Source organism: Prunus avium, chromosome 4 (genome assembly GCF_965620075.1).
Source record: "Prunus avium chromosome 4, drPruAviu1.hap1.1, whole genome shotgun sequence".
NCBI lineage: Eukaryota > Viridiplantae > Streptophyta > Magnoliopsida > Rosales > Rosaceae > Prunus > Prunus avium.
Genome location: NC_142287.1, coordinates 29,159,169 through 29,184,881, shown reverse-complemented (window position 1 = coordinate 29,184,881; position 25,713 = coordinate 29,159,169). Strand labels below are relative to the sequence as shown.

The window sequence follows — 25,713 nt, the reverse complement described above, 5'->3', positions numbered from 1 at the left end:
ATGCTTCTTGAGGTTGTTGGGATTATGTGTATCTTCATGTTATCCTAAGCAATAAATGGATGAAGTAAGAATCATCCATGTGAATTGGTTTCTTGAATACCTAATGTAAACACCATGCTATTAGGATTCTTGTGATGTTCATATTCTCTTTGAACTTAATGGGTTTTTCTTGTAATTGAATCAAAGTACTAAGCACACCTAGATTCGATTATAGGGAAGGCACAAGTATTGTAGCACTCGTACTGCACTTTACGTACATTAGAGAGAATCAATGCGTCTTGAGCCACTCGTACTGGTCTTGATTGCGAACATCTTCAACAACACGTTTAGAGTTTATCACTTGAGTATTCATGAACTTGGGTAGAATTGTTTAGGGTGGATTCCGAAACCCTAGTGTTTGTTACTTGGTACTTTCACATTTAGATAATTCATCTCTGCCTTTCTCATTTAAATTCAAAGTCCATTTACTTTCATGCAATAGAAATAGGTCACTTGAAACAAATCAAACACCCCCCCCCCCAATGTGTGTGTGAGTTGTGTGTTCGACACGTGGTGTGTCTTTGTTACTGAATTTTATTTGTTTCCGTAATTGTTTTGGACTTTTGGTCCGCGTTGCGTTCTTCCATTTTCTGTGCTGATTCCAACCGTATAAAGAACGTGAAATTTGGATAAACGGTTGGAAAGTTATAGGCAAAACACTGGACAGAGGTCGAAACTGGAAAAACAGGGAAACGAATCTGCCCAAAACGACCGGTCGTCACTGTTCACGACCGGTCGCACTGTTCATTTTCACTGTTCACAGGCACTGTCCAAATGGTGATAAATAGGTGATAAAAGGGTGATAGAAAGTGTTGTTTTTGTTTTTCTTTGGTTTCTTGTGTTGATTCATTTCTTTACTCATTTTTAGTTTCCAATTTGCATTTGTGCATTTGTGGTGTGTTAAATAAGTGTTCTTTACGTACTCAAATTAGAACTTATAGGAAGCCGACAAGTTCTTCGTGGGATCGACCCCGTACTTACATAATCTATACTTCATTAGATTCGTGCACTTGCGGGTATTTTTAATTGGTTGTTTGCACATTAATTTGTGCCCTTTTAGGAATGCAACATGCAGGACAAGTTTTTAGCTAGGTAAGTTTTTCCCTCTTGTAGATCCATTCTAATTATCTTTCATATATGCAAGCTTATAAATGTCATCAAGAGGGAAGCCTCTTGGACTTGGTTGACAAAAGTTTGTATACTTACCATACAAAACAGAAGCCTTCACCATCTTAAATTTAGCAGTGAAGTGCACCAGTATATCCCCTACTCTAAGGCCTACAATGTCTGAAACAAATGTATCAAATCAATGTCTCATAACCATGTATCTACCTTAACGACAACATCCGTACACCATAATTGTCACACTCTAGAAAATGTTGCCACATAACCAATCTAGGGGTAGATACATAGTTATGAGACATCAATCTGATACATTTGTTTCAGTCATATTCCCATAGTTAGCATTAGTCTTTCTCAATTTGTTGCCATTACTAGCATCCTTAACATTCTAAGCATGCTTTATTTTGTACATTTTTTGTCATGTTCTGTGTTTTTTTTACCTTTCAACCTTCATAAACCCTTTCTTAAGGCAAAATGTTGTACCGAAACTGTGAAATTTGTACCGGGAGGCCACGGATAAATGTTTACCGTCCATCAAGGCTTTCGAAGAGACATGGATGGCTTGGCAGAATTGCTTCCTCCCAAAACTAGTTTCATGCTCAATTATTTCATCTGATTGAAGGGCGTTGTTTCTCAGAGTTTCTGTTTCTCCATATTATATTGGAGGAGGCACAAGCGGGTTTGGATCAGACATGGGATACTACTAGTACATATATTAAAATTTTCGGCTTGCACATTAAAATGTTTCGAACTCAAAGATCTACTTGTCTTTCCCAGATGGTCATTGATTCTTCCTTGACACAAAGTACGGACTTTTTGTTAAACTAAGTTATCTGTTGGCCTGTCCTGTTTGTTAGTACATTGTTACTTTCAATGACTATGCTGGCTTGGCTTCAATTGGTCTAAGCACAAAAGAGTGAACATGGAGAAACATATTGTAATAAAGAGAGGCTCATCAAGATTAATTCAACACAATGCTTAACTGGTGATCAATAGCCTACAAAACAAAGCAATTCTCTAGGAGTTTAATGTCAAACACTAGTATTGATCTGGTCTGTAACCTCCTTGCGCTCTTGTTCATCCATGGTGTCACAGAGAGCCACGCCTTTTGTTTCCGGTAACGAAAACACAGACACCCCACAACAAATAATCACAACCCCAAAAACTCCATATGAAAAAAACTCATTGTAATTTCTCCCAGCTGAAATCAACACCGGACTAAAAATGGCCCCAATCACTAGCCCTTGCCTCACCATGGACGTGGCTGAGTTCCTCACACACGTCGGAAATAGCTCCAATGTGTAAATCATTATGATGGAAAAAGCTGTGTTGGCGCTGAAAAACGACACTATTTCCAACCCTATCTGCATCCATCTGGAGCTAACTACCACACACATTATGCTACAAACCCCACTTATCATCATAAATGTTAGCAATGAGCTCTTTCTGTTCCATTTTCCTATGAAAAATAAAGTGAGAGCGAAGGAAGGTATCTCAGACATTGCATTCAATGTCAGACTAAGGTAGATATTGAATCCCAAGTTCCCAACCCCCAATGGCATGCCGTAGTAAACCATTCCAACCCCAAAACCAACTGACATCAGGGCAAGTGTTCGACGAAATGCCCACTTTTTCTCAAACAAGTTCTTCAGCGACGAGAATAGATCTACTTCAGCCGATTCCTCTAAGAGTGGGATGCGGGATAAGTACAGGTTCAAGCTGTGAAAAAAATTAGAATGCACATACGTAGTCATGAATCTAAACCGCACATTCAGAAAATAATCAAACTTACGTTGTGAGACTGCGAATCTGTGAACATGGACACAACCTTAAAGTTAGAAAGAAAAAATATATATTTATTGTATAAGTATCTTATGTTGCCAAACCTGCTATGATTCCAATGTCCAAGTCTTCCTAGTGTAGCCACGGCCTCATCTTTACGACCCCGAGTGAACAGCCATTTGGGAGACTCACTCACAAACAAAAAGACTAACACACAATACAAGATGCCAGGAACTGAAGTCCACATATATAATGTTCTCCATGACGAGTATCTGTTAACGTAAGCTATACCTGGTAGTGACAAGAACCCAAATGTGAAGCAAAAGAACCCAGCAATCCCAATTCGACCACGCCATTTGCTGCTCACGATTTCGGTGGATAGAACCAGTGCACAGGCGCCGATAGAAGCACGCCCAAATCCGCTGATAAATCTCAACGCGGCATATACAAAAACGTTTGTTGTAAACGCGGTTATGAGTGAAGCCACGCACATGGTGAAGCACGAGAGGAAGAGCAAGTTCCTTCGGCCAAGTGATGAGTCCGCTAGTGTTGCCAAAATGAACCCCCCTAGTAAGCAACCAAAGAAGAAAGCTGAGGCCGGCAGGCCTGAGATTAGGGACGAGGCACATTGAAGGTTGAAGTCTGAGATGATGGTGGTGGAAGATGGTCTGTCCCAAGCCCATGCGGAGGTGGAGAGGTAGCAAATGTTGGAGGTTGAACGACATGTCGTGTTGGGATGTTCGGTGCAGTGCCATGTTGGTTCTGCGTCTGTGTAGACGGTTATGAAGGTTTGTTGGCCATCAAAGAACCATGACAACGAGACCAGGATGACTTGGAGCAACTGTGGCCAGGCCGAGTTGGTTGTGACTCGTTCGATGACTGAGTCGAGCGATATTGGGGGAGTGTAGATGGGGTCGGAGGAGATTGAGTGTGGCAAGAGTGGAGTTGGATCTGCCATGTAAAATATATTCTGGTTGTGCTAGTGTGCTAAGCTAGAATATAATCAAGTAAGGTATACACTTATATAAACGGCTTAATGTACAGTTTACTTGTGCTGACATGCTGTGAATCTCAACTACAAATTTACACAAAATTCATCGTCAACAATAGTAAATTTTCGATTACATTGAGTTAGCAGTTTGCTTAAAATTTCCCAAAGCCACTCTTACGGATTTGAATCTATCTATCAGTGTGTAGTGAATGATATTCTATTTGTGAAAGTGGAATGTATCCGTAATGGTTAATTTTGTAAAAGCAATCGACAATATGCCACTGCCAGCATGAGGTTTGCCAAATCCAGGCTTTCAGTTTGAGCCATCACATGTGCTACGTAGCCCTCCATATCTACTCATATCTTTGACTGGATATGGATTTAATTGTCATCAAGTACATAAATGCAGCTCATGCGGGATTTGTATATTTCTTATTCTGCTCATCGACGACAAGAGTATAAACCCATATGCTTTTGAAAGATTAATGAATCGATCAGTGATCTCAATTGTTGGATGTACAAGAATTTGAAAAATAAATTTGAGAAAACATAGATTTTCAATGTAATCTAGCAATCAATGTAGTCATGGTACCAAAACTAATTAATTGTCACTAAACCCTTTTATTTTGACCCAGGACCTAAATCACATGTGGGATATTCTATAAAAACAAAAACAAAAACAAAATCACATGTGGGATGACTGTATATTTAGTCAGAGAAGAGAGACACTTGGTCCTTAATTAATATTTTAGTTCAATTGACCAATTTTACCCCTTAATTAAACTACAAAATTGACAAACTTTGATAATATGACCAATTTAACACTAAATAGAGAGTTGTAGGACCATTAAAATGAAAAAATTAGTTGAATGACCAAAATGTAAAACTCAAACATAAATTTAGGCTCATTTCGATTAAAATCGCTAATAATAGAGTTGCTTAAAAATATACACCCTGAGATTTGGGGTGATTTTTGAAAAGACCTTTCAATTTTTTCACATTACTATCTAAAGTTTTACGATGATATCAATTTTATCCTTTTGATCGTGTTCATGTGTTAACTGCATACGTGACAAGTGCGAAGCCCACTTTTCAAAGACAATGAGACCACACCCTAGTACCTCGTTAAGGGCATTTTCTGAAGAATTTTTCTCCTCCAAATCAAATTAATAAATTAATGTTTGTACATATAGAGAATTAATTTAATTTATTTGTCCTTGATAATTTTATAAATAGGTCAAATGAAATTACTTTGATAGTTTATGGTCGTAGGATAAATCTATGCTTGGAATTCATTTTAAACGAAATTAAGCTGAGTTTTTGTTTCCGCGATGGCCCGGTGTTGCCCATGAGATTGTTTGCGCAGGCGTGCCATTGTTGGTAGCGAAATGTAAAATACGCTCCGATATCGATTCTAATCAATCGATTGTGGATTGGGTGGGGAAATGGCCCAATGTAGGTTCTTTTCTATGCCTCAATGAAGAAGACTTCAATATTTTTCTAGTGCGAAGATAAGAACAAGCATAAAATAAAAATAACAAAAATGAAAATGAGAAACAATGAGATGGAACCGAAGATTTCTCGATTTAGTTCAATATCAATGCAAACTCAAAGTAAATGACATATAGCTACCCTAAATTGAGGATTTCTCTACTTAGTTCATTGTAGCTATAGACTTGAAAAGTACATGACAGTAAGGAAAATGATGAATGTTCATATGAAGATTTCTCTATTCATATAAACATTTGAATAAAAGTAGACAACATAGCCTGAAGATTTCTCTATTCAAACTTGATATAGAAAAAGTAAAGGATTTGGCCTAGCTACTGGGAATCATATCAAGTGTTGGCATAGCATAAAAGTAAAAAGATAATAATCAGGAGTTGTAAACTAGTTATCTTGAAAGAAAGGCAAGTTGTTTCAAGCTTGAGGTTTTCAAGTGTTGAAGACGTTGAGTTTGTTTGAGAGAGTTGTGTGTGTTGATTGATGAGTTCTCCTTCTAATTATAGAGAAAATGAGGTGGGTTGAGTATTGGGACCAACATCCACTGAGAAGTATCCAATTGCCATTGATTTTGGTGAGTGGATTGCTGAAAATGCAAGCAAAACCAGAAAAGTTGCTTTGGTGTTGTTCCCTAGGTGAAGCTCCCTAGGTAATTCAAAATATTTTCCAAACCAAACTTGTTTCCCTCCTTTAGCAAGCATACTTTAATATTTATTTTTTGAGAGCGCTTAGGCCTTCACATGTTGACTCATGCATCTCCATTGACTTAACAAAATTTGGCCAGCATACCATTTAGCTTCTCCTCCAAACTTGTTTTGATGTGTGATGACTCGAGTGAGCTATATTTATCCAAATGCTACTAAATTTTAATATGTTGTTCTACACATACGTAGGAACAACTTTGGTGAATAATTCGAATCCATTTTAGCACTAGAAAATATGATTTCACATGACTGCAACTGACAAGTCGTCACAAACATTGTTTTAGACCAGACTTCAGTGTTTAATTCATTCTAAACGAAATTAAGTTAAGAGTTTTCATTGTGAACAATCATAGTTTATCACTCCTACTCTCTTCTCATGCCATCCTCCCTTTTCTTTTTTAGCCTTAGGATTGAATAAATCTATGGAGGATCAAGGGAAAGAAACAAGGGGAGGAGTGTAGAAAGAAAAACAAAATTGGAAGTGTACGAAAATCACAATCCTTTTACGCGCTCATCACCTTAGTCCTTCGATTATCATTATCATACAAATCGTTCATGAAGAACAATTTCCTCAAGAACTAAGTAATTATTGTAGTGTCTCTTCCTCTATTCGAGTTCAATCCCTTTCGCCGCACTATTCCAAACAAGACAATTTGCTGACTATACATGAAAAACTATATTCAAGACAATTCCTTTTTCCGTCGTCCTTTATGTCAATTTAACCATACAAAAATATATTCAACATGTGCATACCGTCCAATAGCCTGATTGCCACATATTCACTTTTTTTAGTTTCTAAGAATTATTTTATCTTGAATTTGCATATATATCATGATCATTAATCGCAAGTTGGAAAACTTAGGTATGGCTTAGTTGGAGGTGCATATATATGTTCATGTTTTCCCAAAAGTTATCATTTGGCTCATAATTGTATTTAATTAACACTAGAATGGGCATGATCATTCTATTCTTTGGTTCACACATATAGTTCAGAATTGCTCATCTCATCCCTCTTATAATAGAATGAATGCCCCACTCCAAAGAGGTATTTTCAAATGGGTATTTTCCAACAATTTTACTTCAACCTAATGATTTAAAACTCTCTTGACCAAAACATAATGATTTAAAAACTATAAGTCCTAAACCGGAATCCAAAACATGGATCACAAACTTTAAATTTCAAACTATAAATCTAAATCCAAAACACGAACCACAAACTTTAAATTTCAAACCGGAAATCTCAAGTCCTGAATTCTAAACTCGAGTCTCAACACCTAGGACCTAAAAGTTGAAACCCCAAGCTTAGAGATTCAGGACCCCAAACTCACAAGACTTAAGAGATTAATTTTGTGATGGTCTACTTTAAGAGATGAACCAACAAATTGAAACAAATGCTTGCCTTCACAAGGACATTGATTGATAAAGAAATCTAGAACGAATGAGAGAGGTAGGCCCACTATGATCCAAATCATAAATGTGATGATGCCCATTGGCCAGTCCCAGTCCCAAGCCCAAGTGCCATTAACATTTCATGGACCAAACATGTATCCAAATCAATCCAATGTGGTGCAATTTCCCCAACAACCTATTAAGTTTCTATGCTTAAAAATAAAATAAAGAAAGGAGAGAGAAATGTTGTGGATAAAAATCCAAAAGTCTAAAGACAATGAAACACACCGCATGTGTTGATGTGCACAATTGCTTGAAGGATGTAAGGCAATGTGGGCATTATGTGCCTCTCCCAACCAATGAAAGCCACACTTGAACCTCAATATAATACGAACAAAGAGAGCTTGGCTTCAAAGATCACTCAAACCTGAAAACCCATCAACATCATCAAACCCCCAATCCCCATCCGCCGCTCCACCACCATTCATGCACCCTCCTCCTCAACTCAATCGGTCACTTATTTCCCTTGATGCCGACCTTACACCATCGCCACCGCTTGCCACTTGCTCTCATCTCCATCTGCCTAATTGGATTTTGGACCAACATCCGGGCCCCACCCTCCTGTGGGCCCCAACTCAAGTGTTTGCACTATCATTATCTAACCCTCCACAGCCGGCCACGTGGACAATCTGGGCTCGAGGTTATAATGGTATAATTTTGTGTTATATTATGTGGGGTGGGGCCCATTTTGGGAAGTGTGAGTTTTTGTGTTTATTGTTTGGACCGAGGACGAGAATCAAAAGAGGAGAGAGAGAGAGATAGGGGAAGATACCGAGTACTAAACTAAAGTACTAAGTAAGGCGTGATGAGATTGAGATCCCTGTTTTTGGATTTGATTTTGATTAATTTGATCCAGAGGCTCAGAGTAATTATTAATGTGCAAAGAAGATTTGGTAGATTTGTCCTATATGGAAGTGGGTGCAGAGCCTGCAGTCATTGAGCCCACTTTACCATAATACCCTTCGGTAAAATTCGCTAATATTTACAAGAAAAAAATGTCCCATCATCGAGTGTGATTCATATGCTTCATATAAAGTGAAACAAAATAAGTGTAGTTCATAAGCTTTTTGCTCACTTCTCAAATATGATATATTAAACTTTATAGGCAATTATCAAACCAATAATATTTAAGTTTTAAGACAACTTATTCAACAGGAGAACGTAATTCGATCTAAAGTCATCGTGAATTATAAGCTTTAGCATTTCTTGTAATAATCGGTAAAGTATTGAAAGTTTTGTATTATTGCCCCCCAAGAGTAGTAAATTTGTCATATTGGTCTTCTAAGAAATGAAAGCAGACTTCGTTACTGGACTTACCTATAGTTATCAACAACATCCTATAATCTTAATGAGTATGTCATTAATTCAAGTGAATGAGACTTATATGATACTCAAAATTTATACGGGTCGTGTGAACATCTTTTGAGTCTCATATCGATTAGGAAAATTAGCTTATATAAATGATTGTAACCTATTAATGGATGACAAGTCATTTTGGAGACTCATGACTCTACGTATGAATCTTGAGTCAGACATTGAAGTAAAGGTTAAAAACAGACGTTTATCTCTATGTTCATGGATATGTCTCACCAGAACTAAGACATTACCCCAAGAACTAAAACTGTCATATACTACAAAAGTACAAAGTATATACCACATAGTGACTGTATACTTGCTAGGAACAAGGGCAAGCCAATAAACAGAATCAGAGACAATGCTTTTTGGTTTCCTTTAAAGGGTATTAGGGTCTTTGATCACTCATCAAGACATGTAAAAGGGACTAGACCAATCCAGATAGGCCCCCCCTCTCTCTCCCTCTCAGCTGGGTAAGAGAGGCTGAGCAGCTCAAGAGAATAATGAATATAGAAATAAAACGACAAGAGAGAGAGACCTAAAGAGAGAAGAATAAAGTAATAGACAGGCCAACATGCGATAGTGTGGTTTTATTATATTACTACCATTCTCTGCCGTTGGACAGATAAGCTGTCCCTTTTGTCTCATCCCATTACAATACAGTACAATCCAATCCAATCCTCCTCACTCTCCCAACCTTCCTATAATCTCCTCCTCTCTTAAAAAGCTCACAACCCTCAACCCCATTTTGATCATTCTCTCTTTCCATCTTCCAAAAACCACAAGTAACTGATTCATGGGTTCCAAGGCAAGAAAGAAGCAGATATGGTGTCCACAGCCATTGACGCCGCTCATGGAAGGGCCAGACCCTGAAATGCAAGAGGAAGGAGGCAAGAAGGAGAGCTCTTGGGAAGTCATACGTGAATGGTTTAGGGCACAGAAGGGTGGTCTTCCTAATCCAGGGACTAATTTATCTACCTCAGGATATGGAAGTGGTGGTACTATTCCAGCCAAAAGGCAAGACCTAAGGCTGTTGCTTGGTGTGTTAGGCTGTCCCCTTGCTCCAATTCCCCAAGCCAATGACCCAATTGATCATCACCTCCTTCACATCAAGGACATCCCATTTGTAAGAAAATACAATTATTTATCTCACACATTGGATTATATACATGTTTTGTTACTAATATTGATTAGTTAATTAATGTTGGGTTTTTGAAAAATATTGTGTAGGAAACTTCTATAGCGCATTACATTATACAGCAGTACTTGGCAGCCACAGGGTGCTTGAAGCAACAGAAGTGCAACAAAAACATGTATGCAAGTGGGAGTGTGAAGATGGTTTGTTGTGAAACGGAGGTTTCTGCCGGAAGAAATGTCAAGACTCTAGGAACAAGAAGTGGGGAAAGTGGGTGCTTTGTTCTTTGGCAAATGTTGCCTGGCATGTGGTCTTTGGAATTGGTGGTTGGAGGCAACAAGGTGGTGGCCGGTAGCGACGGCAAGACGGTTTGGAGGCACACCCCTTGGCTCGGTACTCATGCAGCCAAAGGCCCTCAACGCACCTTGCGCCGCCTGATACAGGTATACAACTTTCTTCTCACAATAATCTATCATCATCCAAGAATTTAGAAAATTCTTTTATTTTTGTGATTTAATTTGAACTATAAAGAGCATGAATGAACCGTAACATTCAATTATTCCAAATAGCTTAGCTTTTAGGCTTTACCAAACAAAGATAGAGATTGAGGAACAAATCACAATCCCAATAAAATGGTATGTGGCTGACAATGATAGAGAAACTGTCTCGTGCTTTACCCTACAGACTTCTTTTTTTTGAACAGCACCAAAGGGACCTAAGAACGGCACGTGATTGCCGTTCTGACGTCATCTAGGGTCATATTATATGAACATCTTGGTCTTGGGATTACCACATACTGAACTAAAGTGTTTCTGTATTATTTGGTTGCTTTAACTTTTTCTTTTGCACTTTATTGAATGCTGCCGGATCTAGTGCATTATGGCTCCTTACTCTCTCTTTCTTTCTTCTTCTTCATTCTTTTCTTTTTTTCTTTTTCTTTAGAGATGTTTCTTTTTACACCAAAATTATATTAGCTAATATAGTATTGATTGTGTCACACCTGCAAAAATGTGTGGATACGTGTCGTTCACATGTGCGTGAGTAATTGTGTCATCGTTGTTAATTTGCTTCAAAACAAGTAATTTAAGAAAGTGAGTATGTGCATCAACCATTCAATATCACCATTCATAAGCTTAACCTTCATGTATACTCATAAACTTGATCGGCTATATCTTATGTTTTATTGCAGGGCCTAGACCCAAAGAGCACAGCAAGCTTGTTTGCCAAGGCACAATGCTTGGGGGAGAAAAGAATCGGAGAGGATGATTGCTTTGTACTAAAAGTTTCCGCCGATCGAGAGGCTGTGATGGAGAGAAGCGAGGGTCCAGCCGAGGTGATAAGGCATGCATTGTATGGCTATTTTTGCCAAAAGAGTGGCCTCCTCATATACTTAGAGGACTCACACCTCACTAGAGTTGAAACCCCAGAAAATGAAACCGTCTATTGGGAGACCACCATAGGAAGCAGCATTGCAGACTATAGGGATGTGGATGGTGTGCTCATTGCTCATCAGGGCCGTTCGATCGCCACCGTCTTCCGGTGCGGTGAGGTGTCCATGGAGTACACAAGGACTAGAATGGAGGAAGCTTGGAGCATTGATGACGTTGTGTTTAACGTACCAGGGCTTTCCATGGACTATTTCATTGCTCCTGCGGATATATTGGACAGTACTCTACAATCACCATGATTAACTCTTCTTAAGTACTGATTAAAGCTTTAATTATTAGGATGTTAGTTTGTTTCTAATCACAAAAAATATTGGTGGTGGGTACACGTTGTTGATGATGTAATATTTTGGGTTTTTCTTCTTTTCTTCAAGTGTATTATGTAATATGTATGTAGTGGGCTTTGAAGTCAAGACCAAGCTTAAAATGACAAATTCAAGCATGGGGTGGAATAAGGGATGTTGTTGTATTCTAATCTAATGCCCTTTTTTTTTTTTTTTTCCTTCAAGGATATGACCTTTTTATTTATTTCAGTTTTAAGGATATGTCGTGTGAGTAGGAAACAAAAATGATCTATTCTAATTCATCACTTAGGGGTTCGAATTTAAGAGAATATTTGCTACCCTGAAAGAATTTTTTATTTTTTATTTCGAAATGTCTTTGTGGAGTTTTCACAATAATTTGCATGTGTATTCTACAATTTCTCACAAAACTTTTATAATAAAATTATTTATACCACGTTAATAACATCTTTTATAAATAGAGATTATTGTAGGAGATGTGACTAATAATATAATCATTTAGCGTTCTCCAAATTTTCAATTTTGGGAAATTAACATGAAATTACTATAAAAATACCATTTTGCCCTTGCATTTAACAGAAAATATAACAAAATTGATAGCAAGACCATTTGTCCTAACTAAAGTGAAGATGAAGGACCACGGGAACAATTTTGGAAATTGAGAGACCAAAATGGGAATCATGTCAAAATTTAGGGACCATTAGACCTAAAAACCCTCGTTTCTTTATCATCTTAGGTGGCAGATGTCTAGTTTGCCCTTATTTTATAGCGTTGGCCCGAGTAAATTGTACTTGGGGTTTCTTACCTTTGGACACTTGGGCCCATACCTTGACCTGAACGAACAACTGAGAAAAGAAAAGTGGAAAAGAGAGTTTCACTCCCTTAAAATAGGCCCACTTATGAAACCCACCATGTCCATGTTCTCACAGGCCCATACATACAACTGAGAAGCTTTGTTTCCAGAATAGCTAAAAAGGAGCTCTCTTTTTTTCTTTTGATGATAAGGGAGCTTCTGTTCATACGAATAAATTTAATGTCAACAAAGTTTTTAACAAAATTAAGCAAAAAGAAAAGTAAACATGAATAACATATTTAACAAAGGCACCATCATATCACATAATAATATCAGAAATGTATGATGTTAATCATCATAAAGTGCGTATATGTAATCTAGCTTAACACAGATCCAAAAAAAAAAAATGAAGCAGAATTTATTTTTTTAGTCGTTATAGCCAATATGAATATCAGACAAACTACATTCTTTCGATTATTTACTCTTTAAGTGTTGTTCCAGTCCCATATATATGATCAAAAACCAAATGAATAGCTTTTATATCAAAGTTGAATCTGGGACTAGGGATTGTAGGTGGACATCACTATATACTAGCTTAATTTAAGGTGTCTCTTTGTCTCCTTGTTCCCTTTCTTTAACATCAATACAATATATATTTAAGGTATCTCTTTATTCTCTCTGTACGTTATTATTATGTGGATGCAACTGTAAATAAGAAGGAAAGTGAAGAGGGATAGTAGAAAATACATGGTATCCGCATGATAATAACGTCCGGATGTCCGGATAGGAGATTTTATGTATATATATTAGTATCGAGATGATATATTGCATGGAAGAAATGTTGATGGCTTCTTCTCTTTGCTCTTTTATTTCTCTCTCTTTTGGTGGGGGGTGAAAACAAAGACAGCCAGTTCCATGAGCTAGTTTATAGGGGTCAAAATATGTGTACGAGAGAGAGAGAGAGAGAGAGAGAGAGAGAGAGAGAGTAAGGGTGTGGGGGCGTGGGGAGGACAAAAGAAGCTTCTGGAGGATACTTTGTAAGAAGCAGGAAATTCTTTACTGGACCCAAAGTTGTCAAATGAGGTAACAGAATCCAAAGTACTGCAAATGATTTGCATTTGCATGGAAGGATGTGCCTTGAACACCATATCATTACCATAATCATGTGCTGATCATGATTCTGTGCATATAAATCTATAGCAAGAGAACCCAAATAACAATATTGCATGCAAACTGAGGTAATATTATTATTTTTTAAATAAAAATAAATTAACCAATCTAGCTATACACATATATATATATATATAGCCATGCATCATCATCAGCAGCAGCTTTTAATGCAATAAGGAGTATCCCTAGCTAGCTTTAACTTTGCCCACATAAAGATAGAAGCTTCCTCGAAATCTGCACGCGTGGGAGTGCGTTGTATTCTTCCTTGCTTTTAGGCTTTATCATCTTTTCCTCTTCTCTCTCTCTCTTCTCTTAGTCTCTTTCTCTCTCTATCTCTCTCTTGAGTTGTGTCTATGTGGAGATCAGAGGGGGAGCTTTCCTGCCAACTTGCAGTGGCTAAATTTTCTCTGCAACCAATAAAGCTATGGTGGCACCACTTTCTTTTTCCACACCAAAGAGAAACCCTCTCTCACTCTGCATGGATCTAAATTCTAATTAGTCTCTTAAATCCTCAAACGATTTCATCACTTGGGTCTTAATTTGTTGTTGTCATTTCATTATCTCACCTAATTATTTAGTTATCGTGTTAAACACATTAATTATCTTTTATAAGAGGATGAGGTCATGTATATATCTTCGTTGAGAACAAAGGAAAAAAGATGAAAGGTACACTTGTTGTCGTCCTTGTATGACACCCAAGGAATGTGAAGTAGTAAAGAGTGAAAAAAGAGCATTGAAAGATAGATACTATTGGTCGGCTTCTATTGTAGAAAATTCTTTCTCATCTTTAAAAAGGAGCTCGCTTGTCTCAAATAAACCCTTGTTCCGATCTATATCCTAGTTATTTATTAATCTATTGTTTCTTTCTTTACTGTGATCTATGCATGTGTTCCTTCCTAGCTAGCTCATACTCATACGATCTTTTGCTTTATTGGGGTTTATAGTTTGTTAATTTTTCTTTAATTATCCCAATGGCTTTGTCTGCAATAACTAACTTGGACCAACTAACTTAGAAAGCAGCAGGACAGGACTGCTAGTAGAATGCTTCCTGCTGCATGATCTAGAATAAACTTAACAAAATTCCTCCAAGACGTGCATGTCCTCGCCTCTTAACCCTTATGAAAACCACCCATCAACTGTTAAATGACCTACATTATAACGAAAATGTCTAAATTCTGAACGAAAATGTCTAAATTAATACCTACGGGAGCAAAAGAACTTGTCTATCCCATGTTTTATAGACATTTCTCTTTATCTCTCTCATCAGATAGATAGAAAGGTGTATGAAACATGTCATGAAAGTTTTGCTCCTATGGGAGACATGATATATATCAAAGTTGAAAAGCAGGAAGTTAATTATATGACTTGCAAGTAAGGAACAATATCTGAATTAAATAATGGAAAATTAAATTTTGTTTGCCTGTACTTTGCTTTTTCAATCAGATATCTTAATAAAGAAAGAGAACTCTTCAGGTTGCATCATCTAATTAAACAGGAGATAGTGATATTAGTGAGACAACATTGTGGGATATTGCACCTTGCTAGTCATAGTTTTATTCATGTCTAGATCAATTTTCCATGACATCCATGGAAATCTGGAAATCAAGTATCAAGGAGTTACAAGGATATCACACTAAGTTACAAATGTACTGATAAAATTAACAATGTAACTTTAAAGGTTTGCCATGCATGGCATTTTATCATACTTTACTTTAGTAGAACCCTAATGTGACCTACTCACCTTCGTGACCACTCTGACAAGACCAAAAAAAAAAAAAAAGGACCAAAAAAAAAAAACCTTTATGATCATGATCAAAACCCTAGATCGATCTCATTCTTCAAATCTTAATATCAATTAATTTTTAGCTCACCCAAATGGTGAATTTCTTCCTTGTCGAACACCGGTGTTGATCATGGGGTTCATCCTATCCGAGCCTAGTGGTGTTCGCCGTGGTGAAGGCCTTTCGAGTTTATTTGCCGAGTCAAACTTCTTGTCTTCTCCTTGGATCATTGGCTTGGATTCGTAGATGTCTGAAATGGAATCCATCTCCGAGCCTCTCTCAATGGACGGTGGTGCAATCTGAATTGAATCTGACGTTTTGAAGGGATCATCCTGAGGTCCAAGACATGATGCAGCTGTTCCCAAATCTTGAAGCCGGAGATCATCAGACCAAATCAAAGGGCTCTTGCCACTACCACTATAAGGACTAGGCCTCTTCTTGGGTCCCAAGCAAATGCTATTGTCATTGCTTGGCATGAAACTGTGATCAAGAGGTGGCCTGTCCAAGTTCTGTTGAAGATCAAGGTGGTCTCCTCCATATATGTTAAGGTCTTGAAATGATGGAAAATTGAGAGGAGAGTTGAAATCTTTCAGAGCTCCCATGTCAGCAGGATTGACACCTTGATTTCCAATGTTACCCTTGTAGCTTCCCGCTGCAGCTGCCATGTTGTTCTCACCAGCAAGGGTTTGATAGGCCTTTTCTAATATGCTTTGCATGTACTTTCCCTGAGCCTCAATTCTCAACTGCAGGTGTTTCTGGACCTGTTATATATTAATTAAATCAAGATCACAAGATCATACATGAAATAAATAAATAAAACCTTTCTTTTATCATCATTTAAAGAAGAGGTACTTTAATAATTTTTTTGCATGTGTGTTTAGTTACCTCCAATTGTTCATGCAGTCTTCTCTGCACCTCCATTTGCATCCTAATTGCATCAACCATGCGGCAATTAATACTGTTATATGCAGTTTTTCACATACATTCCACAAGAAAATTCGAATCCCCCAGCCCCAACCAAGCATGAAAGGAAATACTTAGGCAATTTTTTTCGTTAAAAAGAGATAAAAAAAGAAACAGAAACAACTTCTTGGTTGGATGGATAAATTCCTAGAAAGATTTAGAAATCATTTTTTTCTTGGAAAAGAAGAAGAAAGACCGAATACATACTCATTCATACTGCGGCCGATCATGGCAGAAGAAGATGCACTATTTCGGTGAATATCCAGTGGAGATGCTGCTATGAAAATTAATAAACAGAGATCAGATATTCCAAAAAAGACTTATGGAATGAAGGCGCAGTCCAAATTCAAGAGCTTATAGTTTGTAAAGAACCCTAGAAAGAATTGTCATGCGTCTCATACCATGATCCTTAAGCGAGTGATCATTGAATTCCTTGTGAGGTTGCTTTCCGAGCCTAAATTTCTATTCAGGTAGGGAAACAAAAGAATTTAATGAAAAGAGAGAAAAAGAAATATCGTCAAGGCAAACCGAAAATTGGAATGTTGTAAAAGTTAAGCAAAGAAAAAGAAGAAAAAAAAAATTGTGTGTAAGCAAATTAACCTGGAGGTGGCTCTTGAGGTGGTAAAGTGTAAGACCCTTCACACCCATAACCCTCATGATAGTCTTGGGTGTGGCCTCTGAAAAAATAAGAGAAGAAATGAGCAGATGTAACATAATTAATGAATTTGGATGCATGAAAACAAGAAATTGAAGGTGAAGGTTATAAAGTAATACTGTCTGGTCCTCCAAGCTGAGTGACAGCATCAACAAAACGTTCATGGAGCTCGACGGTCCATCGGAGGCGGGGCTTAGGGTCAGTGGTGAGGACAAGACCAGAGTCCCCTTGGACACACATGGGTCTGTCATGAGAATTCATAGTTGATGGCTTCTTGTGGTGTTGGTGTGGGTGTTGGAACATTATTCTCTTTTTTTTCCTTTTTTTTTCTCTCTCTCTTTCTTTCTTTCTCTCTCAGAGCTGGGGGCTCTGGGAATACCGAGAGATTCAAGAACAAATGCGATGCAAATAGGGAAGAATAGGGTGCGTTTTTGAAGAAGAGAAGGTGGGCTGCCTTTGGTTTCTCTCAAGTACTAGAAAGAAAGCAAGGGGGACAAGCTAACCTTGTAGTATAAAAGAAAAAATAATAATATAAAAAAAGAACAAAGAAAATTAAAGCACACCTATTCTACAATGTGCTGGCCTTCCTTTGCCAAAAGATACTTACTCTCTCTCTCTCTCTCTCTCTCTCTCTCTCTCTCTCTCTCTCTCTCTCTCTCTCTCTCTCTCTCTCCAGTAAATCTACGCAAAATATACTTATGCCGGAATGATCATAGTATAATGTGAATTAGAGTGTATTAATTTGAGTGGTTTTTCTGAGAGTGGTATGTGTATCTTTTGTTATATCTCCAAAAGAAGAGATCTTTGTGGTGTTATATATTCTGTTAGCATGTGAAGCTTTATTTTTCGCATTAAGATATGAGCGAGACCCCTCATGGCAATGATGATGGACAGTATGTTGTACCTTTACCCTTCTTTTTTCTGAACCATGTATATACATATAAACCCTGCGTGTTGCCCTCCCAGTCAATAATTATATATCTAAGCGCGCGCACACACACACACACACACACATATATATATATATATATAGAAACCTGGCCACACATCCTTTGAACCAGTAACCTATCAAGCATGGGGTTTAGAACACAAAGATTAATGTATCCTTTATGTCATTACCAACAAAAAGGTTTCAATGACAGCAAAATTTCTGATGAAGGGACTAATGATCATTGCCATTGTCATATGTTTGTATTATTTTTCTAGTTTTTTTTACACTTTTTTCTTGCTCCTAGATTTCATTCAATGAGTGCTTAATTAGAAGTAGGTTTTTTTCAATTAAATATAAGATTACAATTTCAATTAGCCTCTGTCTTTTTGGAAGATTCTGAATCTGTCATTACTTGAATGGTGTAGAGATCATTGTATCAAGCTTTTGAGGCATATGATTGCAAGAACTTTGTTTCTATATCATTCAATTCTAATTAGACCTCATAATATGATTTAAGAAAATTAAAGATTAACAATATGAATGCGATTTTCTATCGTGGAAGAGAAAGCACTAAAAAACAACAAAATATGGAACCAAGAACTTTAGGGGTCTGTGGTTGGTAATATATGAGGACGTGAACATCAATGCATAAAAGAGTATTGTAATGTGGAGCTTTTGATGACAGGAGGGTAGGGGACCTTAGCCTTACTCCTTCTAAAGCTTTGCTGCTGGGCCTCAATCCCTTATCTCACTTTCCTGGAATTGAAGATGAAGACTGCTCTGCCATGCATTTCTTCTCCAATCCAAATCACAACAAACAAAACAACTCAAGTAAGGTCAACCCAATAAGTTGCCTCAAGGCCCCACTCACACTCTACTAAAGGATGTAAAATTAGAATGAGTATAACAACAACTTGAGCCTTGGACCCAAGAGAATTAAAAGGAAAAATAAATGTCAGTTAGAGATTTAGAATTCAAATTTCATAGACGAGAGTTGTTAAGAAACGAAAAAAGAAGCAATCTCTTGTATAATCGTACATATATATCACTCTACATAAGTAATATATACAATTTACTTTTGTTGTAAAAAAAAATTCCTACGATTTAGTATTTGCCCCAATCTCAGTTGGGAATCAATGCTTTCTTCTTTGACAATCAAAGGAAGATTCTTCTCCCAAAAATCTAGAACACCATGAGTTACACAAAGCTCATTATTTTAAGATATATACAGAACAATTTACGACCGTCCCACCCTGTTGTATATATATGATTTGGTCCCACTGAGTAAAAGATGTTGACCAGGTCCTACCAAATTGTTCAAATCAAAACCTATGCATGCAAGCCAGGTAGGAAATCAAACATTGCAGCATAGATTTATTTTTGGGGGTTCTTTCCTATATTTTGACTCTCCCCCACCACCCTTTGCATGTAAACGAAAATGCTTTATAATTTGGCACCTCTCCTAGACTCCTATCCAAATGTGTGAGGAAACAAAGCTTTGCATTTAGAATTGGAGATGCTTCTTTTAGACAATTGGCACAAAATTGGCTGGACCTTTTATAATTATAATCAAGCAAAGTTGGGATTTAACTTTTAGTTGGTAATAATGGAAACTTCAAAGCCGAAACCCAGTGGGAAAGTGGGTTGGCTTAGTGTTAAGGGCATGTTTGCTTGAATTTCAAGCATCTTTATGTGATCTATAGAGAATTATTCTTTAAAATGAATATATTCCTTTGAAGGTGAATTTGTGGGACCCTACTTTATGTACAATTTGAATACTTTACAAAGCTTCCCGCTTTTCTATCGAGTTCCCAAGAAGGATTGGACAGCATGCATGCATGCATGGTGCATCATCACCATCACCTCATGTCGATGTAGCAACTCGAACTCACTCAATGATTCTTTTTATACAAGCGATATTGAGGGGGGATTCGAACACAGGAGTTAATAATTTAGTTGACAAAAGAAAAAAAATCAATGAATTAGGGGTAGTCAAGAGATGAGCAGATGATGATCGTGATGTTAAATTTTGTTTTAAGTAGAGACGGTGCAGATGATGGATGAGAAAAGAAAACATATTTGATCTTGAAAGCATATGTAAAATTGGGGAATATATGACATTCCATTGTCATATTCACATCTTTTTCAGAGGATATATTAAATTAATTTCCACAAGCTAAATCACTTCAGAAAACAGACAAGCTGACCTAGACTTACATGCTTTTCTTGACATTTACCATCTTTTGCCAAGTGAAGAAAAATAGACACAAAAAACGGCGACTGAAAAGTTTGATTCGTATGGAATTTGGATTAGCTAGCCCAATACAATTGATTTGGTGTAGAACTTCAGTCCAGCCTCAAGCTGGGTGAGCTCAATCTGTAGTCTATACCAAACATTGGGCATATTCCTTCAAAGAGAGTTGCTTAGAGACCCAGACATTTGACCACCACACCCTAAACCCAGTAGCAACACCCCTTTCAGCCATGGATTTTGGACTTGGACCAGAAGAAATCTAACCCCTTGCCCCCATTCTAAACCTCAAGGTTCTGTTTTCCATCAACAAAATACCAACCTCAAGGTTCTGATCAATTGAAAGCCCACCCCAATTCTCTAACAAGCCTGCTTAAATCACCCTTACTTGGGCATTGGGCTTTTGTAACTTACCATGGATTTCAACTAGAACAGAAACTTTATTAACAATAAAAAAAGAAAAGAGTGTTATAAATAATGGAAGTGGAGCCCACATTGAAATTATGAAGTTTGAAAATATGGCAAAGATTTCACTGTACACTCACAGATGAAAGCGATGGTTTGAAATTGAGGCAGAAGATTTGCACTGTACACTCACGAGAAAACTTCAGAAGCGCCTATAAATAGGCTTGCTCATTCATTTGTAACATACACACCATCAGAAGAGAGAAGAAAGAAAAGGAGAGAGAAATTTAAGTATTAGTGAGTGAGTTTCTATTTGAGAGGAATTTCAACTGTGCAAACACCACAAGAAAAGATTTAATTCCACTATCAATTTTCAGTGGTAATTCCTTACTCTAATTATTTTATTTTTATAACACGTTATCAGCACGATAGTCTCTCCACTGTTAAATTTTCTCAGCTCAACACTATGTGGTTATTCCTCTTTCTCCTCTCCGTCATATGTCTCCTCTCACTCTACTACTACGATGACATGCAAACTTTCTTTTTTGTGTTCTCACAATTTTTGTGTTGTTTCATCCATGTTTGCTTAATTTATTTCTTTGTAATATAATTTGGAATGGCACGGTTTTATACCCCATTCTGTTGTTTTATGGTGGTGTAATTTTCATTACCCATCACGTTGTAACACAAATTATCATAATAAAATTATGGTGTGATCTTAAAACCCATCTACTATATAGTGGTGCAGTTATATTGCCCACAAAATATAATATGTACTTCCTATATTTTTAGTGGTGGTTTTATTCCCACACTTATTTTATTTACTGTATGGTGTAGGTTTATTACCCATATGGCAGTATTTATTTAAAGTGTGGAGCGGGTTTATCGTCCACACAACTGCCTTTTATTTCTTAAAAGTATGGAGCATGATTAGTGCCCATACCAGCACATTTACTTTTATTTAAAGTATGGTGCGGGATTAACGTCCATACAGCAAGCAATTTATTTTATGCATTTACTTTATCGCACGTTTACTTTACCGCACATTTACTTTTATTTAAAGTATGGTGCGGGATTAACGTCCATACAGCAAGCAATTTATTTTATGCATTTACTTTATCGCACGTTTACTTTACCGCACATTTACTTTTATTTAAAGTATGGTGCGGGATTAACGTCCATACAGCAAGCAATTTACTTTATGAATTTACTTTACTGCACATTTACTTTCATTCAAAGTATGGTGCGGGTTTATCGTCCATACCAGCAAATTTATAGCACTTTATTTTTATAACCAACTAAAATAAGGGCCTAGAGTTCCTCAAACAATTATAGGGCCTGGAGTTCCTATTAATAAATGGCTTAATGTCCCAGATCCCGAATCTGAAATTTTGAGTAAAATATTTTTGGCATGAAGTTCAAAAATATATTAAGCATGAAGATTATTGCGAATTCTAATGCATCTCATTCTTCTTTTGAAGATGGCAAATCTGGCTAAATTGGAATTCGCTGCCCTAGAGCTTTCTGGGGACAATTACCTATCATGGGTCTTGGATGCCAAGATCCATCTGCGTGCTAATGGCCTTGGCAAAGCCATTGAAGATGGAAGTGATGCATCACCTGAGGAAAATGCGAAGGCCATGATTTTCCTTCGCCGCCACATTCATGAAGCGCTGAAGAGCGAATATGTGGTGATTGATGAACCATTGGTCCTGTGGAAAGCCTTGTGTGAGAGATACAATCATCAGAAGACGGTGACTCTCCCAAAAGCTAGATATGAATGGACACACTTGAGATTTCAAGACTTCAAGACAGTGTCCGAATACAACTCAGCTATGCACAGGATCACCTCCCTTATGAAATTATGTGGTGAAAATATATTTGAGGAAGATATGCTCGAAAAAACTCTGAGTACATTTCATGCCTCAAATGTGCTTCTGCAACAGCAATATAGGCATAGTGGTTTCACAAAGTACTCAGAACTTGTATCTTGCCTCTTGCTTGCTGAGCAGAACAACGAGCTTTTATTGAAAAATCACCAATCTCGCCCAACAGGCTCAGCACCACTTCCTGAAATAAATGTTGCATCTCGGGAAGTGAATACCACCTCATCTCGTGGCAGTATCCACAAACGTTGGCGAGGAGGCAAACGTGGCCGATGGCAAGGGAGTAGAAAAGATCGTGGTGCTCACTCATACAGCTTGGGGCCAAGAAACAATCCACCCATGAATGGCAAAAATGCACCCAGAAATAAGGGAAAAACACAAACAAGCTATGTGCCTAGAAATGATGAAAGAGCTTGTTACAGATGTGGTGCAAAGGGACATTGGATGCGTACATGTCGTACGCCGAGGCACTTGGCGGATCTTTATCAAACTTCACTTAGAAACAGAAAAGTGGAGACAAATTATGTTGCACCAGATCCGCCAGCCATAGACGGCTCATCGGAAATATCGCGTCGTTTAGACAAGACGCATCTAGATGTTTCCGATTTTGTTACTGAAAGGGGGAATGAAATTTATGGGTCCGAACTGGATTAAATTCCTTCATGTACCATTTGTATTATCTGAAGCACTGTTTATTTTCCTTTCTGCCTTCAATAAAAATGGCAATGTTTTGAATGATTGTTGATTCAACTTATTTTATTTGAAGGCATGGATGTAAATTATGGATGCCCCCAAAACAAGAGCTCTAGCAAAGATATTTGTCTTGCAGACAGTGCAACTACTCATACAATCCTTCGAGATCGAAAGTATTTCTCAAAATTGATGCTTACAAAAGTAAAGGTAACAACCATATCAGGACCTACAGATCTGATTGAAGGCTCAGGCATAGCCCAAGTTATGTTACCAAATGGGACAATACTGTCCATTCAAGATGCCTTGTATTCATCTAACTCCAGAAGAAATCTGTTGAGTTTCAAAGATATTCGTTTGTATTACTTCCAATGATACCCAGAAACGTATATTGGAAAAGCTTTGTGCGCTCTCATCAGGGTTGTACTATACAACCATACGGACAATTGAGGCACATAGTGTCATGGATCAAAAGTCCATTGACTCAAATACTTTCAAGCTTTGGCATGACCGGTTGGGTCATCCTGGATCCACCATGATGCGTAGGATCATTACCAACTCTGAAGGACATCCCTTATTGACAAAACATATTATGGTATCAAATGACAGTTTTTATCAGGCTTGTTCACAAGGGAAGTTGGTAATCAGACCATCACAACCAAAGGTTGATATTGAATCCCCATCATTTTTACAGAGAATTCAAGGGGACATTTGTGGGCCTATTCATCCTCCATGTGGACCATTTCGGTACTTTATGGTTTTGGTGGATGCATCTACCCGATGGTCACATGTTTGCCTTTTGTCCACTCGGAATATGGCATTTGCTAGGCTCTTGGCTCAGATAATTAAATTACGAGCCCAATTCCCAGATTATCCCATCAAGTCCATTAGACTCGATAATGCTGGTGAATTTACATCTCAGACTTTTGATGATTACTGCATGTCGTTAGGCATTGACATTGAACATCCTGTTCCCCATGTTCATACTCAAAATGGCTTGGCAGAAGCTTTGATTAAGCGTCTTCAATTGATAGCACGCACATTGCTAATGAGAACAAAGTTGCCAGTTTTTGCTTGGGGATATGCCATTTTACATGCAGCATCTCTGGTGCGGTTGAGGCCCGTCGCCAACAATCAATATTCTCCAATATAGCTTGTGTTGGGTAATCAACCAAATGTTTCACATTTAAGAGTTTTTGGTTGTGCGGTTTATGTGCCTATTACACCACCGCAACGTACTAAGATGGGCCCTCAACGCAGATTGGGAATTTATGTTGGCTTTGATTCACCATCTATCATCAGATATTTGGAGCCCCTGACTGGTGATATCTTTAGGGCACGATTCGTGGATTGTCATTTTGATGAGACAATTTTTCCATTACTAAGGGGAGAAAAATCTGTTCCTAAAGAACAAGGCAAACTCGTTCATGAAGAACGATGTGAATTATCATGGGATGTACCCACTTTGCTTCATCTCGATCCTCGTACCGCTCAATGCGAAAACGAAGTGAGAAGGATCGTTCACCTCCAAAGCATTGCGAATCAGATGCCAGATGCATTTAATGATGCAACGAAAGTGATGAAATCACATATCCCAGCTGCAAATGCACCTGCAAGGATTGATGTTCATAATAAAGAAGGCAATGCGTGTTGTGTAGATACAGCTTCACCAAAATGGATTCAGTTGCATCCTCAACTTGTGATACTCGCAAGTGCACGAACCGTTCGGTAGTATAGCGTATGTAAGTGCGAGGTCGATCCCACGAGGATTGGTGATTGAATGATTCAATTCATTTTCCCTACACAAAACAGAAATGAAAAAGAAGGGAAATAAATAAAACAAGGAAGAAAGAAAATAACTAACTCAAGCAGATAAGTTCCCAAGTTCAATTAGATTAACGGATTGATTCTAGCTAATGTATGATTAAGCCATGGTGTGTGGTCATAACCTTGTGTTCCTAATTCCCTAATTTGATCATTTGTTGTCTAACCTAAAATTAAGCATTAGGAACCCATTAAGCATAGAAGAACAATTTAAACAACCAAGCATGTATCTAATCCCTGTTGTCGAATGTCCATACATACTCTTCCTATTCATAGTTCAATTCGAATCAAAGTATGGTGTCTACTCTTAATTCAAACCAAGATAGCTAACATGCAAGCCTAAATGGTGATCAATCATTCAAACTAGCATATTAACTTATAAGCATAATGAATAAGAACAAAAATCATAATTGAAACTTGGAAACTAATCAAACTTGAAACTAAAGAAAAGAATTTACATAACAATGAAAATTAAAGTAGAACTTGGAAAGACTTAAAGGAAAATTTCAGCACAAAGATCTCATTATAACAATTGAAAA

General features: G+C 37.5%; 4 protein-coding genes across 5 annotated transcripts; 2 read left to right on the top strand and 2 right to left on the bottom strand.

Moving 5' to 3' along the window:
* Positions 1-2,161: 2,161 nt before the first annotated feature.
* Positions 2,162-3,902, bottom strand: LOC110760306 (organic cation/carnitine transporter 3-like). The gene is made up of 2 exons (XM_021962554.2): positions 3,048-3,902; positions 2,162-2,880 (listed from the first exon to the last, which is right to left on the bottom strand). Exons 1-2 carry the CDS (start codon positions 3,899-3,901, stop codon positions 2,193-2,195), a joined length of 1,542 nt encoding a protein of 513 aa, XP_021818246.1. The 5' UTR covers position 3,902; the 3' UTR covers positions 2,162-2,192.
* A 5,577-nt stretch (positions 3,903-9,479) lies between these two features.
* On the top strand, positions 9,480-12,051 carry LOC110760300 (C-type mannose receptor (DUF620)). The gene is made up of 3 exons (XM_021962547.2): positions 9,480-10,069; positions 10,174-10,521; positions 11,268-12,051. The coding sequence occupies exons 1-3, from the start codon at positions 9,740-9,742 to the stop codon at positions 11,763-11,765; spliced, it is 1,176 nt and encodes a 391-aa protein (XP_021818239.1). The 5' UTR covers positions 9,480-9,739; the 3' UTR covers positions 11,766-12,051.
* Positions 12,052-15,317: 3,266 nt separating this feature from the next.
* APL (Homeodomain-like superfamily protein) lies at positions 15,318-17,666 on the bottom strand. Of its 2 annotated transcripts, none has more exons than XM_021962536.2 (6): positions 17,307-17,666; positions 17,133-17,209; positions 16,934-16,994; positions 16,740-16,809; positions 16,455-16,497; positions 15,318-16,330 (listed from the first exon to the last, which is right to left on the bottom strand). In XM_021962536.2, the coding sequence occupies exons 1-6, from the start codon at positions 17,488-17,490 to the stop codon at positions 15,656-15,658; spliced, it is 1,110 nt and encodes a 369-aa protein (XP_021818228.1). In that variant the 5' UTR covers positions 17,491-17,666; the 3' UTR covers positions 15,318-15,655. The 2 variants fall into 2 exon arrangements, with proteins under 2 accessions (XP_021818228.1, XP_021818229.1); XM_021962537.2 differs by having other exon boundaries at positions 16,740-16,806.
* A 4,589-nt stretch (positions 17,667-22,255) lies between these two features.
* LOC148295186 (uncharacterized) lies at positions 22,256-23,332 on the top strand. Its single transcript, XM_088252638.1, has one exon. The coding sequence runs from the start codon at positions 22,256-22,258 to the stop codon at positions 23,312-23,314; it is 1,059 nt and encodes a 352-aa protein (XP_088108764.1). The 3' UTR covers positions 23,315-23,332.
* The last annotated feature ends 2,381 nt before the right edge of the window (positions 23,333-25,713 follow it).

Coding starts and splice junctions, on each gene's coding strand:
- LOC110760306 (XM_021962554.2), bottom strand. CDS start 3,901: ATGGCAGATCCAACTCCACTCTTGCCACACTCAATCTCCTCCGACCCC. Junction 2,881..3,047: donor GGACATTGGAATCATAGCAG/GTTTGGCAACAT, acceptor TTTTTTTCACAG/CTTGAACCTGTACTTATCCC.
- LOC110760300 (XM_021962547.2), top strand. CDS start 9,740: ATGGGTTCCAAGGCAAGAAAGAAGCAGATATGGTGTCCACAGCCATTG. Junction 10,070..10,173: donor ACATCAAGGACATCCCATTT/GTAAGAAAATAC, acceptor AATATTGTGTAG/GAAACTTCTATAGCGCATTA. Junction 10,522..11,267: donor CCTTGCGCCGCCTGATACAG/GTATACAACTTT, acceptor GTTTTATTGCAG/GGCCTAGACCCAAAGAGCAC.
- APL (XM_021962536.2), bottom strand. CDS start 17,490: ATGTTCCAACACCCACACCAACACCACAAGAAGCCATCAACTATGAAT. Junction 16,810..16,933: donor TCACTCGCTTAAGGATCATG/GTATGAGACGCA, acceptor TAATTTTCATAG/CAGCATCTCCACTGGATATT. Junction 16,331..16,454: donor GACTGCATGAACAATTGGAG/GTAACTAAACAC, acceptor AATATATAACAG/GTCCAGAAACACCTGCAGTT.
- LOC148295186 (XM_088252638.1), top strand. CDS start 22,256: ATGGCAAATCTGGCTAAATTGGAATTCGCTGCCCTAGAGCTTTCTGGG.